The following is an 11,162-nucleotide window of genomic DNA, read 5'->3' as shown; positions in this document are numbered from 1 at the left end:
AAGACATGGAAAGATAACACAAGCAAAAACAATACATGCATAAAAAATACAGACAAACAATGCAGAGAAAATCTTAAAAATGTAAAGTAACAAAATACAAAGAGGCAAATATTGTATGTGGGTTAGAATAACAGAAAGGAAAATCAAATGATACACCCAGACAAAACACCCAGACAAAAGAACTCATTCAGCCAAAATTCAGGACAAGACATAAACAAAAAAGATAACTTGAGACAATATAAGAAAAAAGAATAAAAAATCCTGAAAATAATTTAAAAAAAAAGATATACAAACAGACGGAACACCATAATAGAAAGAAACAGACAAAATAAACATTCTCGAAATATTATAGACAGAATAAGAATAATAGTAATAGATGATTAATCACTGAACATGTGTAAATAATTAGACAAAAGTTTTCAGTGATTGAATTATGTTCATTTGGGAACATTTTCCTTCTGACGGTTTACTTTAGTTTAAAATTATCTTAGAGGAAACTAGAGACTAGAAGTTGAATGATGTTAAGTTTGGTATTTTTTTTGTTATCACACCACTACTGTAAACACATTTGAACATGATATTGTGGTTTCTCCCAGACTCATACTGTCCGTTTCTAACAAATTAGGACGGCTCTTTCCGACTTAAAAAATCATTTTGTTTAAATATATTTCAAAGGCTCTGGACTGCAAAAATAAGCAGACCATACAGAAAAGTTTTCTGGTTTACATTAGACTTAGGCCTGATTAGGCTGCCTAGTCCAGAGATAAAAATGACACATGAGGAGGACCAGACACACACACACACACACACACACACACACACACACACACACACACACACACACACACACACACACACACACACACACACATTATGTGTCACTATGGTGGTCTAAAACTGAGTTACTTCGGTTTAGTACATCTACTAAATACATGCGCATGGCCTAATCATTTTTCAAATGCAGTCTGTTTTTGGTGTTAAATTTCCCCCAACACACAGCCGCTCTGACAAGATGTGTTAACACACTAGAAAAAGCAATAAAGCAAAAAGACCAAGAATGCTAAAACATCTACAAAAGAGTTAAAATAGCATTAAAATGCTTAATTTTAAACTTTAATATTAAATCAAACTAAAAAGTTATTTCAGAAACAAGTCCTTGATACTGATTGGTCAGAAAGCATTGATTAATTTCCAAAACAGCAACTGTTTAGGTTAGAATGTGCTCGATGTAATACGTTATTGTTTCTATTATTAACAGCATTCATACAACATTTGTATGTAATCATTTCTATGGTGATTTAACTTGTGTAAGAAGATGTATTAATTAAGGAGTCTCCAGTGTACTGTCATGTAACAGCCAGAAAAGCTGTAACTATCAATGGATCAAATGTTTGATATATTGTTCTTTAATGGAATAATTTTAATTACTAGGAAATGCTTGTGGTATAAGAGGAATAACTCACAGTGGTTTGTGCTGTTCTTAAGAATATAACAGTATCTTGCATCCTGATGTTGATTAATTTCCTGTAGAAGTACTACACAGACTATGCCTTACAAAATGTTGTGTCAGTAGCAAGAAAGTAAATAAAAATCTGTAAATTTGTACTTAAGTGGTTGAAATGGCGTGTAAAAAAAACAATAATGTGCCGAGATGTTTACTGACACGTACTTTTGTTCCTCAGACTTTTCTCCAAGCCGAGCCTAATTTGTTGAAATCGTCGGAAGGAAGCCGAACTCAATGAGGGGAAAGGTGTGTGTGTGTGTGTGTGTGTGTGTGTGTGTGTGTGTGTGTGTGTGTGTGTGTGTGTGTGTGTGTGTGTGTGTGTGTGTGAGTGTGTGTGAGTGTGTGTGAGTTTTTGTGTGTGTGAGTCTTTGTGTATGTGTGTGTGTGTGAGTGTGTGTGTGTGTGTGTGTGTGTGTGTGTGTGTGTGTGTGTGTGTGTGTGTGTGTGTGTGTGTGTGTGTGTGTGTGTGTGTGTGTTTGTGATTGATTTAGACAGGAAAGGGTCGGGATAATACATGATACTCTGTAGACTGTTATACTGGGAGGGTAAAAGGTCATTCCCATGCGCAAAAATAGACAATCGCACGAACACTGAATGGAAATGATGACACTGTGAATTGTACTGATTATTTATGGAGATGATGTTCTCTGGCATGTTTACATGGGGTTGAGTATTATAACATGGCCAGAGTTCAATTTTATTATAAGAATAGTAATTGCTGTTATAAGAAAATATAAGAAAACTGTTTTCCTATAACATTACATATTGAAGTATCTCATTCCTTTAATTCTCATGTCAATTTGCTAACTTTTTTAAAGAGTATCATACATTTTGTTTACAGTTATGTCTAATGTTAAGAAACTGCCACAAAACTTGTCTTTTCCTGTTTAAGGAAAGGGTACTATTTAGGGTACTAAATAGTGCGAGCTATTTTTACAAGACATGGTCACTTTTTTAGGGTATATTGTTATCTTTCTAAAAAAATGGTCACTTAGAAGGGTGTGTGCTCATTTTATAGGGTGTATGGTGACTAGCATATAGCAACTTATATAGAGTATGAGCATATAGACACATTGTAGAGTGTATGATAACTTCATTCATTCATTCATTCATTTTCTACCGCTTTATCCGAACTACCTCGGGTCACGGGGAGCCTGTGCCTATCTCAGGCGTCATCGGGCATCAAGGCAGGATTGTATGATAACTTTTTAGGGCATATTGTCACTTGGTGTATGTTTATGGATTTGAATTTTTTATTGAATATTGCCCCATGTTTAGGTTGTAGAGTCAATTTCTTTTTACTTTTGAAGATCAGATAATTACTTCTGCGGTTGTGAGGCCAGTGTTTGGGCAGAAGTGCCATTTTTCTATAAAGAAATGATAATTTCTTAGTATGCATGCTCACAGTACAGGAATTTTCAATCATGATGGCCTACTGATCCTTGTTTAGGGAATCAGTTCACATTAAAGGTATCAATCAATTTTAGGGGAAATGGCCAGATTTCTGTTGCATTTTGATAATTATTTCAAGTATATTGTCACTGTTCTTAGAAGGATGGCTACTTCTTAAGGTGTATAGACATTTTTTGTAGGATGCAAAAAGTAAAAGACTTCTTTTGTATAGGTTAATTCCTCTAATCACATCTTGGGCATAATGCTATCTTTGTAAAGGACATGAGCTCTTTTTAGTGTATTTTAGGGTGATTTTATAACCTTGCATAACTGCAGATATGTCATACTTCCTCTGAATCAGCGTGAATATGAACTATTATTAGTAATTATTATTAAAAATAATACTGAAACCTTTTTTCAACCTTTGGGAAAATAACAAAAGGCCAATTCCGCCATCTAGTGATTAATAGCGGCTATATACCACTTTATTTAAACAAAATGACTATAATACTTAAGGACCTTCATTGACCCAAGAATTATTTTTATTTTATGAACGATTAACAGATATCACAGTACTTACTGTATGCTGCATGAATTGCATTTGAACAAACAAACAAACACAACTATGATTCCCAATAATATAATTATTGCCTCTCTAGCTTGCCTTCCCTTTTGTTTTTTTTTTGCTTTTTTTTAAATATTCGTCTTGTTTTCGTTGTTTTTTTTTTTATTTCTCATTATACTCTTCCTTTTGGTGATCCTTCCTAGATTCACCTTCTAAGTTTGAACTTACTCAGTTATATGATAACATCAGTTACTGGAAAAATGCCGACTGACAATAGTCCCACCTGCTGGCCGGAACGGGTACTGTTAACAGCTGGCTTTTTAAATACCGTACACATTAAACGCCAGATCACACATTCAACTTTGAGGAATATATGGTATAAAAAATATATGGTGGTAGAAACTGAAACATTATTACATCCTCTCATGCTTAACCAGGAAAACAAGGAATGTAAATGTCTATAATAGTTCGAAGTTACATGAAGATATGACCAGATAAGGACAAGTACATTGCTGTAACCCCGATAGAACAGGACTTAAGTAGTGTCTCATGAGCGACACCAATCTCGTGTTAGAAGGGCAAATACATTTATATTTTTTATCTGGTAGTCCTATTGACTTGTTTTACTGGCAAACCTACAAAGTAATATTAATCATTCGTATATTTAAAGTTTGTTCTTTTCACTCTCAAGCACTAATAATTAGCTCCAGGATTCGAGTCGCTGAGTCGATTCTTCTGCTGAGTTTTACCTTTTATTTGCCTAGTCAAAACGTCAGTCTAGACTAAATATTACTTCGACCTCTTTCTCTCTGTGGAAGCGTTAAAAGTAAAATAAGGTAGTTTACTTTGGGTTCATCTCTAGGATTTGATTCATTGAATCAATTTAGCAAATCCAGGTAGAACCGAACGTTGTTTGAATGATAAGTGTTTATTGGGTTGACTAATTATACTGAAAACACCTACAGAAACCAATATTGTATCGTCTGTATAGACAAAACCATATATATGTTTCGCCTTTCACCCGATTGCTTGAGAGTCGATTCATGTAAAAGAATCGTGGAAAAAAATGATTCGAAGACAGTTTGCATGACAGGTAAAGCATCCTGGAGCATCACTTTTCTACAAGTACCAGGTTCCACAGATAGGAAACAGCGCTGCGTAAAAGCACACACTACAAACAAAATAAGATTACTTGTTGATTACTCGTCTATTAATTATTTATTTATTTGCTGAGTTTATCCGCAATCAGAGATGAGCGCGATCCTGAATGAACCGTATGAATTAAAGGTGCGTCCGTGCATCGACCTGATAGACTCTCTGCGCGCGCTCGGTGTGGAGAAAGACCTCGAGCTGCCCGCCATCGTCGTGATCGGAGACCAGAGCTCGGGGAAGAGCTCGGTGCTGGAGGCGCTGTCCGGAGTCGCGCTGCCCCGCGGGACTGGTGAGACATCATGGGGCAGGGGCGGTTCTAGGCCCTTTTTAAGGTGGCTTCAGACCCCCTGTCTGTGATCTCAGCCCTAAAACTAAAAGTATAATTTTTACTTTCATAAATAAACAATAAAAATTACGTTAAAATGCAGGACATGTCGTCGATGGGAAAGAAAATAATTTATTAGTTTGATCCAAGAGCGATTTTTTTACTTAACTTTTACACGCGTGTGTTGTAGAATTTCAAAAGTGCGCCTTCAGCTGTCTGTTTTAATAGAACGGAGAAGCACAAGTACGCGCAGCGTGCACGCGTAGTCAGAGCTGGAGGCATTTATCTATAACGTTAATCGGCGGAAAACCGTAAATACGGCAACCAAAAGCAGTGAAATTTCACTATTCTTATTACCAGAGTTGTAGCACAAACAAAATTTTAATGCAACCAATCCTAAATTCAATACTAAATAAAAATAACATTTATTGATTTGGTCTTTGTCTTGTGAATATTTTTTTTTTATTAATGACTGCATTCATTGGACAAACTGAAATCCACACATACATGAACTGATTTTATTCGAGACTGGCATCATTACATCATGCATGAAATTTTGGTGTCCACTTTTGCCATTTTAAATAATATCATAACTTTTGGCTTATTGTGTAGTCATATAATATATAATATAAAACTCTTCTTGTTTTAAATTCTCACTGAGGGCTAAACCCCCTTAAGGTGAAATCCTAGAACCGCCCCTGCCATGGGGTCAAATTAATCATGTAACTTTAAAAATCTTTTTTTAAAAAAGTTAACATTAATATAACATTAATATAACTTTCCCTCAAGACAATAATAAGTAAAAGCAGTTACATTCCACTTTTAGTCTTAGATTTGTTGTTTTTAAAATTAAAATGTTATAATTGAGCCAAATTTTAATGACTTTAGTTAAAATACAAAATACAAATTTTGTTTAATAAATAAATAAATAAATAAATAAATAAATAAATAAATAAATAAATAAATAAATAAGTTATATACATTGTGAAAAGCATGAAAACTGTCATTTGGTAACAAAATTTGAATTTATTATATATTTTATTGTCATTTAATATTAGGTGAAGTATGTATGACATTTCAAAGTGATTGTAGGAAGTGAATGCAGCGATATCAATGTGTGTGTCAGACCCGAATGACAGAGAATTTAAGATGGACAAAAAAGTTGGTGTGTAGTTTATTTAATTTCTTTATGTAATTGAAAATAATACAAAACATATACTGCAAGCATATACTGTATGCCTAGTGTTTAAGTGTCACATGTGCTGTAGTAGATAGGCTGATCTCTGTAAATTTGTACTTCAAACTGTGATAGGAAACTGCAGGTATGTGGGAATTAACAACCTAGATATCTGTGAATCAGGGTGTGAATGTGGAACTAAAGGTACATCAGACCACATGCACCAAAGGAACCAGTTTAGCCAATCACTTGGATTTGTTGCAAAACCATCTTGCTGTAGAGCCCTGGTGTGTGTGCATGTAAAGAAATTAGGATTAAGTGGACAGGCTAACCTCTTTTCCTGCAGGCATGGTGACACGATGTCCACTTGAGCTCAAGATGACAAAGAACAGAAACAAAAACTGCTGGAATGGAAAGATCCGGTATCTGAATTATGAGGAAAACATTAATAATCCTGCATATGTGGAGAACATTATTAAAGAAGGTAGTGACTCAATATCACAATCACAATCATGTTGTTTAAATAGCCAGCTTTGTTTGGACTTATTTTTAAGCATTAGCTATATAATCTGGTTATGGGTTTTGTCTAATGTTAGCTAGCTAGATTTGTTTAGTTTTATGAGTGTTTATACTTTGTTGTTTAATGTCTCAATTATTGTTTCATTACGATTTAAGCTCAGGAAAAAATAGCTGGGCCTGTGGGCATCAGTGATGAGCTCATCAGCCTGGAAGTGATATCAGCTGATGTTCCTGACCTCACGCTCATTGATCTGCCTGGAATTGTTCGTATGCCAAGGAAGGGTCAACCAGAGGACATCTGTGAACAGGTAAATTATTGTTAGACATTATTTAATGAATCATATGTGTTATATGTATGCTGATTAAATATGATGTTATAATAACTTTGTAAATCCTAATAAAATTTTAGAATAAACTATTATGAAATGTAATATCAACACATTCCTGAAATTCTTTCAGAGTAAGAGGCTGATGCAAAAGTTCATAGAAAAGCAAGGTACCATCATCTTGGTGGTTGTGCAGAGTAATGTGGACATTGGTACTTCAGAAGCACTTAAAATGGCTAAGGATGTTGATCCAAATGGTGAGAGAACCCTTGGTCAGTATTGTCTTTTCATCCCTGTATAATTTTAATACATTACAATGCAAACTTTTGATGCTTCTTTTTATTGTCTAGCTAGGTAGATGTCTTCCATGACTTTTTGTGTGTGATTATAACAGGGATTCTAACAAAGCCTGACCTGGTGGATAAAGGCACAGAAGATGCAGTGGTGTCCATCATCAATAATGAGATCATTTACCTCACTAAAGGCTACACGATTATCAAGTGCAGAGGACAGCATGAGATCCAGAACCGTGTCATCCTGAATAAAGCTATTGAGACAGAGAAGATCTTCTTTGAAAATCACCCTCAATTCAGGTGTACATTTTTATCTCTGGGTAGATATGTCTTTAAGTAGAATATTTAGAAATTACCATGGAGTTTATCATTTTAGGAGTTTAAAGGTACACAATATTAGCTTGTACAAAGGGTCATAAAGCTCAGAAATATTACGAAGCTTATTGAAATGTATGGAAAATGTAATCCATATTTTTCACAGCACCCTGTATGATGTAGGTAAAGCCACCATTCCCAACCTGGCTGAGAAACTCATGCTCCAACTTGTTGTTCACATTAAGGTAAAAAACAATAAATTTTCCAGAAGTCTGCAAATTGTATGGTACAAAATGTCCTTGCTGGTAGTAAAATCCTTGCTGCCGGTAAAATGTCTATGCAAGTAAAATCCATGTCAAATGTGGCTCTATGTGTGTGTGTGTGTGTGTGTGTGTGTGTGTGTGTGTGTGTGTGTGTGTGTGTGTGTGTGTGTGTGAGTGAGTGCGTGTGTCTAGCATTCTCTGCCACATTGGGAGAAGCAAATCCAGAAGAAGTTGGATGAAACTCAGGCTGAACTAGATTACAATCTTTCAGGACTTCCTACTGATCCAAACATAAGATATAACTTCCTGACTGATGTGAGTTGTACACAAAACCTAAATTAAACCAAAATCAGGCACACACACTAATAATTTAAATAAATAAAGTTAACCAAAAAAAGAAAATTAAGAAAGTGAATAGAGGAAGAGTCAGGGACATGATCACCAGAGTTAGATCACTGGAGCAAGGCTTTGAACACCATGCTGTTGGCTCCAGCTTGAATCTGTCTTAGCATGCGCCAGGACCATCATCCTAAGGAGGGACCTCTGTGGAACAGGTCTTTGGAAGGTACCATATCGGCCTCGTTGTGGAGCAGAGATTTAAAGGACACGACGTGAACCCCAGTGCAGTGCAGCAACTCATCACCAAACACAATGGTGGAGGCCACACAATCTCGTCATGGAGCAGACCTTAGATCTCAGTGTTACAGGCTGCCTTGATGGCCTCTGGAGGCAGATCTGCACTGGGTTCTGCCTTGTCAGCATTTGAAAGTGCAAGTGTTAAAATAGGATTAATATTAATACTGACAATAATCATAATGACAATAGAGGCAGACAGTCCAACAGTGTGATTACAAAATCTAAATCCAAAGAGCTGGCGAGGATTGTGTGATCAAAGAAAAGACTTTCAGGATTTAAGCCTCATCATAGCACAGAGACAAAAACAGCACAAATTAGCATCATAAAAGAGACAAGGAAAGTTTAAAATGATATCTTTGACTAAAACACAAGACAAGACATGAATTATAATTTTTGCATGTTCAGCAAATATTCTATGTTACCATTTTAATACATCTCTTTGATTTTTTTTTAATGTAACCATAATAATACTAGAAAGCTTGTTGTTGTGTGTTTTTAAATCTGACAACGATTTTTGTTTGTTTATTAGAAAATCACAGCGTTTACTAAGGACGTCATCAACTTTTCAGTTGGAGAAAAGCTGAGGAATATGCCACATGTTAACATCGTGTCAAGTCTGAGGAAACATTTTGATGACTGGAAGAAAGATTTAGACCAATCAGTTCAGAACTGTGAGTCTACATTTATCCGTGTGGCTGCACATCAAGAGCATCACAGATATGCATTTATACACATGAAATGTCATCAAATATACTAATTTTATTAGCGTAGGATGCTGATGATTTCACCCATTTGAAAACCATTTATTTCAACATAATTTTTAATTAGTTTAAACAAACATTTTTCAGACTTTCTGAAATTTTATGGCAAGCAAATGTGTAAAAGAAATTGTAAGCATGTCTTTGACCATACCAAAGTTAATGTCATTTACCTTTAACCTGGGCAAAAACTCCTAGTTAATAAGAGCATTGAGAAGGAACTGCAAGAGTACGAGAAGAAATACAGAGGAAGAGAACTTCCAAGCTTCTTCAACTACAAAACCTTTGAGACTATTTTGAACGACCAACTCGAAAAACTGGAGGAACCTGCCATCAGGAAACTGAATAAAATCTCAGGTACATGGCAGGAACTAGTTTAAATTCATGTGCATGGAGCATTTTGTCAGGTTATATGTTTTTTGTACAAGGTGGTTTTGTGCATGTAAAAGGTAAAAGATAAGTGGAAACACCATGGTTTGCTACTACAACTACATTATAATTACTGATTCAAATTTATCTTAAACACGTTACCTTTTGTGTCCATGTAAACACTGTGTTGATAGAAATTTGTCTTTAGGTCTCATAGAGAAGGAGTTTATCGAACTGGCTCAATTAAGCTTTTCAGCTTTTCCCAATCTCTTAAAAACGGCAAAGGTAAATCATCGTATTTACACTCACATACCGACAAACTCTGCCTTTATTTGCTCTAAACGACTATATACAGTATAACAAACACATGCTTAAGACACTAATCAAGCTATATAAAAAATATAATTTTATGCATGTCATGGTGTGAAGGTTTTTTGTTTTTCCAGACCACAATCGAGAACATAAAGCAGGTAAAGGAGTCAGAGGCTGAATCATTGCTGAGGATTCAGTTTAAGATGGAGCTGATGATTTGTACCCAAGACAGCATATATAAAGATACCCTGTACAAGATCCAGGAGGGAGAAGCAGAGAGAGAAAAGTTTGGTGTGCCTTGCCCTGATTCTCATAATTTGACTGATCACACAGACAGTGAAGCCTCTGTTGAGGAACTGATGCGGCACCTGAGGTCCTACTACATGGTAAGTGGTTGTTCTATACTGTATGTGGCAGATGAAGTGGTTTATCTGTTTGATAATGCATGATGCATGTTTGAGGGCACAACTGGACAGAAATTTATGCAACCTGTGCATGTAAAAGTCTGCAAAAACCTGCATGGCCTGAATATTCCTGTAACATCTTGCGCGCTTTTTAGGCCAATCCACGTCTACAATCTCAAAACGTATGTAATGGTTTTTGGTTTTAAACATTGGCTTTCCTGTGGAGTTAATCTTAACTCTGCCTTAATTCAGTCTTTACATGATTTCAGCTATTCCTGGTCTTGGAAGTAACTGTCATTGACAGTCCTGACATTTCTTGCTGCCTATTTGATAACATTTGATGTGAAAGAAATGTAATTTTCCTTAAATAAACATGTGTCTAGATTTCGACTAAGCGTCTGGCTGACCAGGTTCCGCTGGTGATCAGGTACATGATGGTTCAGGAGTCAGCAGTACAACTGGAGAGAGAAATGATACAGCTTATACAGGGCGAAGTCAACATTGATGAGCTACTGAAAGAAGATCATGACATTATCACCAAACGTAACAACCTGAAAAGCCGCCAGAAACAGCTGACAGATGCTCTCAGTTTCCTGACCACCTTTCAGAGTCAATAATAAATAAAATTATAGAGTCTGTTTTAGTAAATTATGATTTGCAGGTTTTAGGAATGACATTACTGTCAGTTATTTATTTAACTATGAAAATGATATAAAAATATGAGATTAGCTCATAAGGTTGTTACTAATTTTCTGTTAAAACAATTTCTTTCTGTACTGTGTTGAGTTTGTCACAAAATAATTTTGGATTTTATTTTAAGGCATTGTACTGTTTTCTACTCCTTATAGATGC

The 11,162-nt window shown here is 35.5% G+C and overlaps 1 protein-coding gene across 1 annotated transcript; it reads left to right on the top strand.

Moving 5' to 3' along the window:
- Positions 1 to 4,632: 4,632 nt before the first annotated feature.
- LOC113649064 (interferon-induced GTP-binding protein Mx1-like) lies at positions 4,633 to 10,927 on the top strand. Its single transcript, XM_047803672.1, has 12 exons — positions 4,633 to 4,902; positions 6,462 to 6,599; positions 6,791 to 6,942; positions 7,094 to 7,217; positions 7,355 to 7,553; positions 7,735 to 7,813; positions 8,024 to 8,146; positions 8,997 to 9,138; positions 9,424 to 9,582; positions 9,803 to 9,879; positions 10,041 to 10,292; positions 10,694 to 10,927. The coding sequence occupies exons 1-12, from the start codon at positions 4,713 to 4,715 to the stop codon at positions 10,925 to 10,927; spliced, it is 1,869 nt and encodes a 622-aa protein (XP_047659628.1). The 5' UTR covers positions 4,633 to 4,712.
- Positions 10,928 to 11,162: the final 235 nt, after the last annotated feature.

This window comes from Tachysurus fulvidraco, chromosome 18, assembly GCF_022655615.1.
Source record: "Tachysurus fulvidraco isolate hzauxx_2018 chromosome 18, HZAU_PFXX_2.0, whole genome shotgun sequence".
Taxonomy (NCBI): Eukaryota; Metazoa; Chordata; class Actinopteri; order Siluriformes; family Bagridae; genus Tachysurus; species Tachysurus fulvidraco.
This window is presented reverse-complemented; position numbering and strand designations above follow the sequence as displayed.